Below are 14,611 nucleotides of genomic sequence, written 5' to 3' on the forward strand. Positions count from 1 at the left end.
TTCTCCTAATGGAGAAATGGAGGCGAGCCCAAGAAGGCTGATGTCTACACCTCCTGCCCTACCAGCTGCCTGAGTTCATCCAACCATCTCAGGCCTGACACGTTCTGGAGCCCCATCCTGGGACTTGGTTGGGGGTCAAAGCCAGGGGGAGACACTTCCTACTCTCCAGGAACTTCCAGCTTGATCCAGTGTCCAGACATACGCAGTGACATCCCTGGCCACGAGCCACAAAGAAAGAACCAGAGATCCTCAGGGTCTGAGACACTGTGGGGCAGGAAGCGGGGGATGTGTGTGTGTGGGGAGGGAGGGGAGGGAAGGGGGGCAGAGGGAGTGCTGAGCAAAGGCAAATGGGAGGAGGGGTGTGGGGTAGCCTATGTGTCCACGTGGGATAGAACTGGGAGGCCTCAGGCGGCGGACTTGTCTCCATCGGGTAGAGCCTGCATCTGGGAAGGTGAGCGTCTGGGTGGAGGGGTTGCACAGGGCTGACGAGCAGCTGGGGAAAGAGGAGATGGAGGAGCCTGTGTCTGACATAAGGAGCGCATGCATATGCTGGGAAGTGGTGTGAACCAGGCAGTGGGGGATGAGAGCTATGAGTCTGGGATTCTGGCTGCTGGGGAGGGGGTTTGTGGGGTGGGGAGAAAGAGGTCATGTGGGGATCTGGAGCTGTGGTCCAGGCCTGAGGGGTCTGAGCTGGAATCAGGCTATGGAAGTGGACAGGAAGAGGCAGAATCACTGGAGGGCTGGGAAACACTGCATGGGGTTGGAAAGGACTGGCCAGCTGGAGATGGGGCCAGAGGGCTCCGAGTGTCGGACTTGTTGCAGGTATAGAGACAGTGTTGTTCACAAGATCCCATGTCTTTGCATAGCAGCAGCATTTATTGAAACAAGGCTTGAGACAACCCAGAAGGCAAGGCATCCAGAGACAGTCATAGCAAGAGGGAGACCCAGGTAGTGGCCTCACCTGCTCCATCCCACCCACTCAGCACTGGACAGATCCCTCCTGCACCGGCAGGGGGTGACCTTGGAGCAACCATGGTGTTTTCTTTGAAATGTATAAAGGTGTATTGAATAGCAAGACCTGTCCGAAGTCAGAAGAATTTCCCCCATAATGGGCCTCTCAACTGGGAGGTCACAGGAGGAGTTTGGCTGGAACAGGTTAACCCAGAAGAAGGCAGTTGGTTAGAGAGACAAGCAAAACACAAACAAAAATGACCAAGGGGCAATTCTTTCCTGCAGAGACCTTCCCGGCCAGGAGAGGGGAGCTGCTGGAAGTGGTGGGGTGCTGCTTCCTCTCTGATTCTCAGGCTGTGGGAGACCAGGCTGTATAGTTAGGCTTATTCCTTGTGCCAGGAGAAGGTCAAATTTTCACAATGTCCAGCAGCCCTGGGTGATGGGTAGGGTCCCAGAGAGCCTGGTGAATAATACAAATTGGCCACTGGTATTTAGGAGTCAAATCGGAATTGAGTAAAAGGGCTGGGAATGACTCTCTCTAACGGAAGCCTGTTGGAGAACCAGGAAACAACTCCCTAAAATGAGAAGGTGGTGGAGAGCAGTGGAGGGTCTTTCCCTTGGAGGAACACGTGGAGGATTCTGGCAGCAAGCACACATTTTCCATTCACACACCATTCCGTGCCCGGGGGACGCAGGCGGGGCCTCGGACTCTAGGGAAAGCGGATGGACCTGCTCCCGCAGCGGAAGCTGGAGACGCGGGGCTGACGGGGGCGCAGGACTCGGGCGCCATCACTGTGATGCTGCCCCCAGTGGCCACGGGGCCAGAGGCAATCTGGCAGCCCGGGGTGGTGCTATACATGAGGCCCCCCAGGTGACTCCACCACGGGAGCTGCTGACGCCTGTGGGAAGAGAGGGGACAGGAAGGGCTGAGTGGCCTGTTGTGATGTCACCAACCCCAGGACAGGCCCTAAGGGCTTCTGCACCGCAGGAGCTTCCTCCTCCTCAAAGGGGTTTAGTGGTTCATAACTCAGATCCTGTTCTCCTCAGCATCTCAGCCTTCTAGGGCAGGGGTCCCCAACCCCTAGGAACCGGGCCACACAGCAGGAGGTGAGCCGTGGGTGAGCAAGCGATGTTTCATCTGCTGCTCCCCACATCACTCCACCATCATCCCCCCGCACCCCGCCTCCATGGAAACATTGTCTTCCACAAAACTGGTCCCTGGTGCAAAAAGGTTGGGGACCGCTGTTCTTGGGCACCTGGGTGAGAAGGAATCGAGGACCCCTACACTCAGAGGGGCAAAGCTTCTGTGCCCTTATTACCCTGGCCTGCAGTGGCCTCGCCACCAGTGGATGGCGCTCAACTATGCCTTCGTTTAGTGCCTCCAGGGAAGAGTGGGGCGGGAGGGGGGCATGAAAGTCCCCCTCCCTCCCAGGCCCGGAACATTCCGGGTTTAGTGGGTTAGGCTGTCAGGTTCAGATCTGCCCATCCACAAAGCCATTTTTCTAGGGGTGCTTCAAGCGGGTACTTACAGATATTCACAGAGCCCACACCTTCGCACAGCCTAAGGGGAAAGAAAACTCCGTTAATTCTGGGCACTGAGCTGGATTCCTTGAGGCAGATGGTTGCTTGGCCACAGAGAGGGCCTTCCTCTCTGTACAGATCCAACCCCCAAGAGGCAGGAAGTGCTCCCCCAAAGTCTCTATTAAATGCTCACTCTCTTTAACTATTCTCTGACCACAGAGACAAGGCCTTCTGATTTTCAGCAGAGGTGAGTGAGTTTACGAACTCCACCCGTGGCCTCCAGTCTGAATGGCGTGGCCCACCCTGGGTAGTGCCGATCAGGCTCAGAGAAAGGAGAGTCGAATTGAATGCAGCAGCGTGTGTGAAAGGGCTTGATGCCAAGGAAGAGCTACAGCCACAGGGTGCGTCATCCTTATAATGCACCCGCCTCCGGGGCAGGCCAAGCTTCAGTCTCCTTTAGGAAGCTACTGGAAGACAGTGGATTTTAGAGCCACGTGTCTTGGGTGCAGGTCCTGGCTCTTGTGCTTGTTAACCGTGTGGCCACGAGAAAGTCACTGAACGCTGGGCCTTCTTTCCTTATCTTTCGATGGGAAAAATGATACCTACCTCACTGGACTGGGAGGATTAAAAGGAGCACCTAGCACAGGCCTAATAAGCATTCAGTAAATTATCATTATTATTGAAGCTTGAGCTGTGCTAGCAGTGGGCAGAGATACAGCTCACATTTGGGCTCAGCGGAATTCACTGCCAGAGGACCAGGGCCTCCCCCTTCTAGACCCCGAGGTCTCCCTTAGCCCCACCTGTGCTCCTCGCCCTCCAGCAGGCGCCTGTAGGTGGCGATCTCGATGTCCAGGCCCAGCTTGGAGTTCATCACCTCCTGGTACTCCTTGAGCAGGCAGGCCATGTCCCGCTTGGCCTTCTGCAGGGCCTCCTCCAGCCCGGCCAGCTTGCAGCGGGCATCATTAAGGGCCGCCTCGCCCTGCTGCTCTGCCTTGGGCATGGCAGCCTCCAGCTTGGCCCGCTGTGGGGAAGGAGATGTGAGGACGAGCAGGAGAGAGAGAGAAGGTGCAACTTGGCTCCCCTGAGCGGAGGGAGCTGGGGCAAGGGTCCCAGAGAAAAGGTAGGTTAACTACCTATAAACAGGTAGTTAATGGGACTATGAACACGAGGGAGGAATGGGCACTTTTCACCACCTCTCCTTTGGTGGTGTTGCAGGGTGGACAGGGAGGGGGAACATCAGTGATACGGCTCATGCCAGCTCCGGTGCTGTGTGATGTGCCAGGGGCCCTGCCCTCTCTCTGGACCCCTGCTTCCTCACGGGCACACTCTGAGGCCTGATTAGGGCCAGGCCTTCGCTCTCCTGCTGGCAAAGGGCCCGGTGCTGCAGTCTGCCTGTGCTGGGTATTCAAGCTCTCCCGGAACCCCTACCTGGCACTTGGCGTTTTCAACCTCGGCCGCCAGCCTCTGGATCATGCGGTTCAGCTCGCCGATCTCCTCCTTGGTGCGGCGCAGGGTCTCCCTGTGCCGGAGCACCGTGGCCTTCATCTCCTCGCACTTGGGGGAAGCAGAGAGGCTCCTGAGGCTCAGGATGGGACATCCCATCCATTCAGGACAACACGGATGATCGTGCAGGTTGTACAGTGCTCAGCCTGTGCAGCCAGACATGGCAGCCCCACCCTGACGCCCAAATTGAGATCTGTCGGTCCTTTTCTTACCATCCCTAAAGATCAAAATCCCCAGACAAAAGAATCCTTTTCTAATATACACCTCGCATCCTTCCCAGTGCCGTGTCTAGGAGGCAGGTGTCCTGGGCCACTCACCTTGCTGCGGTACCAGGACTCAGCCTCGGCCCGGCTGCGGCTGGCAACATCATCGTACTGAGCCTTGATCTCGGCGACGAAACAGTCCATGTTCAGGTCCCGGCTGTTGTCCATCTTGACGAAGACTGAGGTGTCTGAGATGTGGGCGTGGAGGACCTGGAGCTCCTGGGGGGCCGAGAGCCAACGCATTTGGTTCTGGTGCCTTGTCTGGGCCACGTGCTCCACCCCTGGGGGCCATGTCCACTCCCTGGAGTGGGCGCTGGTCATGTATGATACATGACTCCCACTCCCTTTCATTCACACACAGGTACATCATAAGACAGTAAAGCTGGGAGGGGCTTTGGGGGTCAGCTGGGGGCAGCCCACGACTTAACAAAGGGGAAACTGAGGCCCAGCATTTGAAAAAGGCCTGACTCAAAGTCATTCAGCGAGAGAGCTGGGGTCTGAATGCCGGGACTAGTGATCTGTCCGGGAATTAAGACTCTCTCTCTAACTGGAAACCCATCCTTCCCCCCTCCCACATACACTCTTTCATATCCATGTAGAGACCAACACGCACAAAGGCCAGCACACAGGCACACACGCTGCAGCACCCAGGGGCTCACCGGCACAGACAGGCCCAAGCACACTCGAGCGCCGCCGTCCTTGGGGCTTACCTGCTCGTGTCTGTGACAGCTCCACGACAGGCCCCTCTTGCCTGTGCGTGCACGTTCATTACATGCTTCCATCACTCAGGGGGCAAATGTGCACACAACACCTCCCCCCAGTCCTCACGCCTTCCCTCCCTGCTTCCTGGCTGGTTGGCAAGGGCCTCCTCACCTCGTCATAGAGGCACTTCAGGAAGCTAGACTCCTCCACCAGAGCCTCCACGTTGGCCTCCAGGTCTGACTTCCGCAGGTAGGCGCAGTCCACGTCCTGGCAGTGGGCCGAAGAGGAGGGGGTGTGCATGTGGGAAGAGGCCCCCGGAAGGTGCCTCTGGGTCGGTGTGGTGACCCACCACGGTGCAGGCTGCACAGAGGGTGCCCCTCCCTCCCTGCCCTGTGACCAGCCCCTCACCTTCTTTAGAACCATGAACTCGTTCTCTGCTGTGGCCCTCAGAGCCCCCTCCTCTTCATACCTGGGGGTGGGGGAGACAGGGGCTGGAGGTGAGGGGTCGGGGCTTGGCAACCATCTCAGCTCCTGGCCAAGCTCTTCCGGGGCTCAGAAGGGATGAATTGCAAATGTCATCCTGTCCTCTCCTTGGTCTATTTGGGGCATTGTTCGTGGGCTAGCCCTGTCCCAGCCTGGCTTATTCCACCCTGCTCCTGCTGCCTCTGGATGAGTAACACTCCATCCCCCAAATCTAAAATCATCTGTGCATCCTAGATCCAAAGAGAGGCGGTGCCGCGGGCAGGAAGGGCATGGAGCCCGTGTCATGAAGGTGAGCGGGAGTGGAGGAACGAGAAAGCTGTAGAACCCCAGAGTGGGTTTCCTTCCTCCCCTGAAAACGGCTCTGAGACTCACGGGCCTCCACGGGGTTGAGGTGGAGACAAAGAATCTGAAAAAACCTAGGCTCCTCCTGACCATCCCCTTGGGTCCCAGGCAGCCCCTGTTGACAGACAGGCAGGAACCTTAATGAGGCTGCTTCAAGAGGCTTGTGGGTGGAGCTTTCCCACTGCCCCTGTTATTCTGGGTCGGGCGCACTCACTTCTCCTTGTAGCCTTCCAGCACCTCCTGCACGTGGCTGAGCTCCGAGGCCAGCCTCCCGCTCTCGGCCTCCACGCGCTCGGCCTCCCGCCTCAGCGTCTCGATGTAGCCCTGGAACAGGGGCTCCAGGTTGCTCTCGCAGCACTGGAGGTTCTGGTGGAACCGCCACTTGGTCTCCAGCAGCTTGTTCTGCTGCTCCAGGAAGCGCACCTGCCGCCCAGGGTGGGAGAAAGAGACTCAGGAGGAGGCTGGGGAGATGCCTGCCTCCCCAGAGCTCTCTCTCCCTCTGCTCTGATGTTCTCTGAACAGCCAGGGCCAGGCGAGGGCTGAGCCGTGGAGTGTCTGCGACTCAGCGGGCCTTGCTCCCAGCCCCCAAGGGAGGCACTGTGGGTGTGAGTGCCCCCGGCTTGAGGCTAAGGGTCTGATTCAGCTCCCAGGTCTGCCACTGTAACAGCAAGTTGTCTAACCTCTGGATGCTTGGTTTTCTCATTTCCAAAACAGAGATGATAATAGTACCTTCCTTAAAGTTGTAAAAATTGAACAAGTTACTATATGTAAAGTGCTTAGAACAGTTTCTGACACACAGTAAGTGCTCAGTCAGTTGAACTATGACTTGTTAATTACAGTCATTCTTCATGTATTCATTTATGCAACAAACATTTATTGAATATTTACTATGTGGTGCCAGGACTTGTGCTAAGATACACACACACACACACACACACACACATCTTTGTCTATGTCTGTACCTATCAATCAATTTTATTCAATTCTCACGACGCTTTGGGGGCAGATCTTATTTCTCCTATAGTACAAAAGCGGAAACAGAGACCCCAAGGTATGAAGTGACTAACTGATTGTCTCATAATTAGTAAGGAGTCAGGATCTCATGTCCCTTGAGTCCCCTTCACTTGCCTGTCACCATAGTCTGTCTAAGCTGCTCACTAAACTCTCAGCTTCAATTTGTTATTCAAAAAATGAAGATGATAATATCTACTCCATTGAGTCATGTTGAGGATTAACTGAGATCACTAAAGAGAAAGGGATAATAAGAAGGTACCCCTGTTGCCCCCGATCCCAGACCCCAGAGCCGGGTCCTCCTTCCTCAGCTGGAGTAAGGCCTCAACGACACAGTAGGAGCCGACATGAGGGGAGATGCAGAGGTGGCCTTTCTGAGAGGCAGCCTCAGGGCAGTTCCGGGTTTCTCACACTCTGCACTGGTGGGCCTCCTCCCGCCATCCTGGCGGCCTTGCCTTCCCCATTCCCAGCTCTGCATCCACGAAGGAGGCTGCCAAGCCTGCTTGGTTAACTGTTACACCTCCTCGCCCACTACTGTCCTTGGAAAAGAATGCTAACAGCTAACGTTTATCAAGCACTTATTGTGTGCCAGCACTGTCCCTGCATGAACCCCGTGAATCCTCACACCAAGCATGTGAGGCCAGACAAGCAGCCCGCATGAGGACTCGCACGGCGGAGGGGCAGAGCGAGGGTGGGGAGGCAGTGTGGCTCCGAGCAGCACCCTAACCACTTCCGGAGCTGCAGCACCCTAACCACTTCCGGAGCTGCAGCACCCTAACCACTTCCGGAGCTGCAGCACCCTAACCACTTCCGGAGCGGCCCCACCGCAGGAGTCTCCTCTCCCCACTGTCTCCCGCTCTTCCGGTACCCAGTGCCCTGTGTTTCAGCAGCAGCTCTGATATTCCCATGCTGTCTTGTCTCGGGAAACACACACACTTTAGACTATAGGCTCAATTTCTGGACCACAATGGGTGTCCGATATACTTTGCAGGAATTAAACGAGAAGACGGATCCTTCCGCGCATTTTGGTCTGCATTTCTCTCCCGCTGCTGGCTGCCATGCTGGCTCCCCTACAGATCCTCCCGAGGGGAGGGCAGGGCTGGGGCCGTCTCTGGACCATCCCAGGCCTCACTGACCTTGTCGATGAAGGCAGCGAACCTGCTGTTGAGACACTTGATCTGCTCCTTCTCCTCGTGCTTCACACACTGCACGTTGGGCTCGATCTCCAGGTTGAGGGGCGCGAGGAGGCTCTCATTGACCGACACGGTGGTGATGCAGGGTGGCCTGGGGCCGCACACACCGCTGAAGCGGTACCCGAAGCTGCGGCCGCAGGAACCAGCGCGGAAGCCGCCCCCCGCTATGCAGGGCCCACAGGAGCCCAGGGCTGAGACGCTGCGGCTGCCGAAGCCCGTCAGCCCCCGGTAGCAGGACACCCCTCGGTAAGGGGCAGCGCTGATGCAGCAGCGGCTGCCAGTTTTGGGGGCCACAGCTGAGCACGAGCTGAAGGTCCTGGTGACCCCACGTCCTGGGCTGATCCTGTAGGAGCGGCAGGTCATGGTGTGGGTCTGAGCGGATGGAGGCTGAGCGCGCTGGGGTGTCGGGGGTGGCGGGTGCACTGCTTCGGATGCTTCTGGCTCCTCTGATCCTGGTCCTTTTATTGGTGGGGAGAGCTGGGCTCGGCTGCATGAAAGGAGTGAAAAGTCATTTTATGTTGTTTATTGGCTTGGGGAGTTTGCCAGCAACTCCCCAAGGACTCATCTTAAAGGTGAGCTCAGCGGTGACTCTGGGCCTCCCTAAAAGTATTGAAGATGTTATTAGGGATACCGTGTGTTTGCACTTTTCATCTTCAAAGCTCGTTTACATACATTAGGTAATGAATTTTCTCGCAGTCTCCCTGTGAGATGGCCGTCACCCACACCTGGAGGCGGGTTTGAACTCCACAGCAGTCTGAGGTGGCTGGGCATAGAGTAGGGGCTGGGACCACTGTCTCCAGGGAGAAGTTCTAGGGTCCCAGGTTGGGTGAGACCACCAGCGGTCATCACCTCTGTCCTCTTGGCTCCACACTGAACACATTCTCAAGTAAATCGATGTGTTTCAGGGGCTGATAGATCAGGTGAGTCAAACCCACTCAGGCAGCGTTGCTTGGAGGTGGTTCAGGTCCAGAGGGGCCATTTTGACCATGCTCCCTGCAGGACAGAGGGCTGGAGCACGTGGTCCCTTAGAACCTTCTGGATTCCACCCTAGCAGTTTCTGTTCCAGAGCCTTCATTTCTCACCCGCAGAATCGCAACTCTCAGTGGCCACAGTGACGGCCCCTTGTGGATAAGGGGCGCCTCCCTTTAGCCGCTTTCTCCCACTTGGCTGAAAGGATGGCAGAAGCCGGGATAACCTCGCTGCTACGGACTTGCTCTGGACACTGTCCCTGGGTTCTTTAAGAAGAAACAGGTCCTGTGAGTCTCACTTCCTTCCAAGACCACCAGCCAGGGCAGGGGCAGGGGCTCAGCCTGTCAGCCCCAGAATTGTCGCCCCTAGAAGAACATTCAGAGGCTGCTCTGCACAGAGACGGGGGCGGGAAGGTGGCTTATTTTTTGTCCAAGGACACTGTGATTTCTGGCTCCTGGGGGATCTGAAATCGTCGTTCCTGCTAACATCCCTGCATCCCTGTGTGTCCCGGGGCCATTTATTAGGATAATGATGGGTAGTCTTTAATGTTCATTGAGCACAGACCTAGGGATGTGGTCTGTGCTGAGGGAGGATAGCCAGGCCCCTGAGGGGTCAGGAACTTCAGGAAGAAGAGCTGAGGAACTTCTTCTGAGGGTGACAACCCCTCCAGGGAGCCTCCCAGAACCGAATGCTGTCCCTGTGCCACGGTTCCCTGAATCCTCCCTCAGATGCCCCACGTTCTGTCCTGGGTCTGCCCTTGTCTTCACAGCCAGATCCACTGCAGGTCTTTGCCCAGCACCAAGCTGACTGGTTTCTATCTCCACATCCCACGCCTGTCCTTCCAAGTAGGGCAGAGACTTTGGGTGGGCAAGGAGCAGGAGACCCCACTAGCTGGCCCTAAATAGTCTTCAGATCATACAGTCACCTACGGTGAAGCCACTGGCATTTAGCAATCTGGGCAATGGAATCCAAACTGGAGGACCTGGTATAAATGTCAGCTTGGACACTTCCTAGCTGTGTGGCTTTGGGGAAGCTCTTAACCTCTCTGAGCTTCTGATTCCTTGGCCGTAATGTGGGATTCATTCTTATCTTCTGGGGTTGTTGGGGGGATTAAGTGGATAATATACAAGAATGTGCTTTGGGGACCAAAAGGGTCTGTATAAAGGAAAGGGACTCTTGCTTCCTATCAGAAACTCCCCTGCCACCCCCTGCATCCCCCCACCCAGCAGAGAGTGGGCCTGCTCCTTGCCCCGTCCACAGGCTTCACCTCCTCTGCAGATTTATGATTTCATTATCCTTTCAAGTTTGCTTTTAATGTTTTCTTTAACCTGATCTCACTAGTGTACAAATTTGGGGTGGAGTCTGGGGTGGAGAGAGGAGACTATACTGGGGAGCACGGGGGATGGTTTCCCAGCCCCCACCCCTCCAGTGGGGCCCTGTGGGCCTGGATCCAGGGATGGATTCTTGAGCCTCGGACAGTGAGCTCACTGACTGACGGTGGTGTAGACCTGGATGGTGTGTTGTGGCCAAGAGGGATTCGGACCCTTTGAAAGTGAGGAGGGTGGGGCCTGAGCATGGGAGGTGGAGGAGGCACGGGCCCTCCGCTCTGCCAGCCTGGAAATCCCATAAAACCTCATCCGCTTCTCAACTCCTGTGAGCCTCTGCTCTCCTTCAGCTGATTGAAGAGGATGGAAAACCATGTCTGCCTCTTGGTAGCAGGAGGGAGCGGAGGCTTAGCCCCAGAGGGAGGTTCTTGTGTCAGCTGTCCCCTCAGGCCCCCAGCACACACACACACACACACACACACACACACACACACACACACACACACCCCGCAAGCCTCCACCTCAAATTGGGCCTAGGCACTGAGGATGGGGAAGGAGAGCCAGGGGGCTCAGGAGACCGGGAGATACCCCACTGCCTTCAGAAATGAAAGACCCATCCAGGACCAGCAGGACTATTCAGAACCAGGGTGTGAGCCCCTGGGCGGGTCTGCCGGGAGTGAGGGCAGGCCCCGCCCAGCACAGGGATGTGCTCGTGGGTGCTGGGTGAAGTTCGCATCACTGCAGGTGGCAGCAGAGCCCAGGGCCAGTGGGGAATGCTCAGGAAGACCGTCCACATGCTTCGGATGGAAGGGGCTGGGCTGGAGCGGGAGGCTGAGTCCTTGTGGGGCTGTTCCCAGTCATCCTGGGCAAGTGAGAAACTCACAGATCAGGCCAATCTGGCACAACGCCCTGGGGGGTTTGTGTAGACCTATGGGACCTGGGTCTTTGCCATCTGGTTCTACCCAAGGGAGGCACAGAGAACCCATAGAGCCATGCCCCTCTCTACCCATCACCCAAGCACACTGCTTAGTGAGACCAGATCCTTGTCTGGGTGCTGGGGTGGGAGCTGGATCTCTCTTCACTGGCCTTCTCCTCATTTACTGCCCACATGTGCCCTGTGTGTTCTCCGGCCCCCTCTCCCTATCCCCAAGGCTTCTCCCTGGTCACACCTTTGCCTGGAATGTCCCGGAAGAGCCGGCCACCTCTTCCAGGAAGTCTTTTTGGACTAGTCAGAGGAAGGCTGTGATTTCTCCTCCTCTGGCTCAGCAGGCAGCTCACTAAATGCCCTTTCCAGGGCTGCCCGGTTAACTCCAATTAGCCTCCTCCACACCCGCTTGTCCTGGGTGCTGGCATTCATCATGCTCTTTGGTCCTGTCCCATTGTGCTCCCCCCACCTTTTGAAAGCCACACCCAGTGTCAGAATGTCCACTCGAAAACCCATGGCCCTCCCATAATTTAAAATACTCCCGAGAGGCCACTTTTTCCAGGAAGTCTTCAAGCGCTAATTGGCTGAGAGAGGTTTCCTACTCCACCCTGGCAGCTTCCATGACTCCCTTTGAATCTGCTCCATTCCTGGAGTCCCTCTCCTGCGGCTCCCCAGAGGCCTCACCGCTCATACTCACACCCACGGCTGATGCTCCATCCTCCTCCCGCATGTTGCCTAAGCTGGGATGCCTGCTGGGGGCACACGTGCTCTTCCACCCACCAGGCACTCACTACCTGCCTTCCCTTCTGCTCTCTCTACTGTGCTTAAAATCCCCCTGCCCCTAGGAGAGCTTCCTGGATTTGTCCAAAGATGGGAGAGCGCTGATACCTTCTCGTCTTGCCCTACGTGTCCTTAGAGCTGCCTGTTGACCCGGCTGACTAGTTCTCTGGGATTGACCCTGAGAGCTCCCGTGGGCCTGTCCTGATCAGGGCCTTGGTAGCTGCCCACACAGTTCATTCAAGTTGGGCATCTCCCCTCATCTCTGCCGGTCTTTTCCACAATTTTATTATGCGTCCAGATCTACGCCACCTCCTGATGCTGGGACACAGTTCTTGAAGGGTCTTTTAGCCCCGTGACACTTCCTCTGACTTTTGCAAGACTTGGGTGTGACTCAGAGACCCTATGTGAGAGGAGTGAGGTCAGAGCCACAGAGAGGCGTTGGATGAACACCGGACCCTCCCAAGCGCATCCGGGGCTGGGCCCCTCATCCAGCTGGCAAAGCTGCTCCCTGGGCCACCCCATCTTTCCTCTCATGGGCTTCCCTGCCAGGAACTCTAGACTCTCCTCCCGAACCCTGTCCACATGCCTTCCTGCAGGCAGCTTTCTCTCATGGCTTTGCTGTTTCCTGTGGCTATTCTGGGCCAGAGCAGATGCTCAGTAAATACAGAGCCTCAAATTTCAAAATGGGACCATACTAGTGGCTTTGAAATTTTCTTCCTCTCCTCCTCCTCTACCTCCTCACCCTCCCTTCCCCTCCCTCGTCTTCTTCTCTTTCTTCATCTCCTTCTCTTCTTCTTTAGCAGTAGAACCATTTCCCTAAATCTTAGGAGGAAAACAGCTATATAAACCTGCCTGTCTATCTGTCTATCTGTCTGTCTGTCTGTCTGTCTGTCTATCTATCCAGCTATACAAACAGATAAGATGGACATGATGGGGCTTCTCTGGTGGCGCAGTGGTTGGGAGCCCGCCTACCGGTGCAGGGGACACGGGTTCGGGCCCTGGTCTGGGAGGATCCCACGTGCCGCGGAGCGGCTGGGCCCGTGCGCCACAACTACTGAGCCTGAGCTCTGGAGCCCACGAGCCACAGCTGCTGAGCCGGCGTGCCTATAGCCCGTGCTCCGCGGCGGGAGGGGCCACCACAATGAGAGGCTCGCGCGCAGCAATGAAGAGTAGTCCCTGCTCGCCGCAACTAGAGAGGGCCTGCGCACAGCAATGAAGACCCAACAGCAGCCAAAAATAAATAAATAAATTTATTTTAAAAAAAAGATGGATATGCTGGTCTTTGCTTGCCCTGCCCACCCCCACTCCAGTGATACCCTTAAGACACTGAGCTGTGTCACTCGTCTGCTCAAATGCCCCAATAATTCTCCATTTCACTCAAAGTAAAAAAAGAAAGAAAAAAAAAGTCCTAATGATGCACCACCTGTCCCTGTTGTTACAGTTCTCACCTCATCCCCTTGCTCTCTTCACCCACACCGGCCTCCCTCTGCTCCTCAGACACACCTGGCCCACTCCTGACTCAGGGCCTTTGCACTGACTGGCCCTTCTGCCCTGAATGCTGTTCCCTCCACCACATGGCCCGCTCTGTTGACACCTGTGGCTCTTTGTCCAAACGTCACTACTCAAACAGGCTTCTCTGGCATTTCTTTTAAAAATGGCAACCTGCCTTCTCCCTCCCAGAGCGTTCTCCATCCAGCTTATCCTGCTCTGATCTATTTCTTTGTTCCATAACACTTAACACCTTCTAGCACACCCTATAATTGGCCTGTCTGTTCTATTTCTTGATGATTATCAGTCTTTCCTCTCACCCCAAAATAAACTCCATGGAAGCAGGATTTTTGTCCATCTTGTTCATTGATGGTTCCCAAGCACTTAGAACAGTGTTGGGGATAGAGTAAGTGCCCAGTAAATACTTGCTGACTGAATGACTGTGTAAATGAATGGATGTCTTGGATACTTTAAATGTTTTATGTGTGGCATTAAATGCCACTGATGGGAAACTCTGGCCCTTGAGTCCTGAGAAGCGCACTTAGTTTGAGAACCATGGCGCTCAGAGCCCTCCATGGCTCTTTCCTGATTCAAGCCTGTGGTTTTCTGAGCATCTGTGGGAACCCAGGCTGACAGAGACACAGGATGGTGAAAACAGTGCTGTGCTGGGCTGGTGAGTGAGGGGGTGGATTTCTTTTCCTAAAGTTGCTATTCAGTGTTGCAATGTTTGTGTCCTAAACACAGTTTTGGAGAAAACAATTTGTTTTTAAAAGACTCCCCTCTCATAGCACAGGGAACTGTACTCAATATTTGGCAATAAACTATAAGGGAAAATAATCTGAAAAGGAATATTTATATATATATTTGTATATGTATACAGAAATGAATCTCTGTGCTGTACACCTGAAACTAACACGATATTGTAAATCAAATATACGTCAATTAAAAAAAAACTTAGGGAAATTGATTAAAAAAAACAAAAGGAAAAAAAACGAAACAAAAAACTCCCCTCTCCCTCCGCAAAATCCTATTGCGGGAGTGCTTTGAAAATGCCCTGGTGCGGTGTCTCCACGGAAGTTGGTGGCCAGCAGAGGGCAGCAAAGCCCCACAGGCAGCCCCGCAGAGGCTCAGTCCTGGTTGCCGGAGCTGGAAAGG

General features: G+C 55.4%; 1 protein-coding gene across 1 annotated transcript; it reads right to left on the reverse strand.

The window, feature by feature from the left end:
* Window positions 1-1,661: 1,661 nt before the first annotated feature.
* Window positions 1,662-8,332, reverse strand: LOC309829894 (keratin, type II microfibrillar, component 5-like; the record flags this gene model as incomplete). The annotated part of the gene is given in 11 exon segments (XM_082666162.1): window positions 1,662-1,715; window positions 1,718-1,821; window positions 1,824-1,850; window positions 2,481-2,512; window positions 3,273-3,493; window positions 3,901-4,026; window positions 4,293-4,457; window positions 5,112-5,207; window positions 5,349-5,409; window positions 5,980-6,188; window positions 7,913-8,332. Coding segments are annotated over 11 exon segments (1,515 nt in total).
* Window positions 8,333-14,611: the final 6,279 nt, after the last annotated feature.

This window comes from Grampus griseus (genome assembly GCF_964374135.1).
Source record: "Grampus griseus genome assembly, chromosome: 11".
NCBI classification, from domain to species: domain Eukaryota; kingdom Metazoa; phylum Chordata; class Mammalia; order Artiodactyla; family Delphinidae; genus Grampus; species Grampus griseus.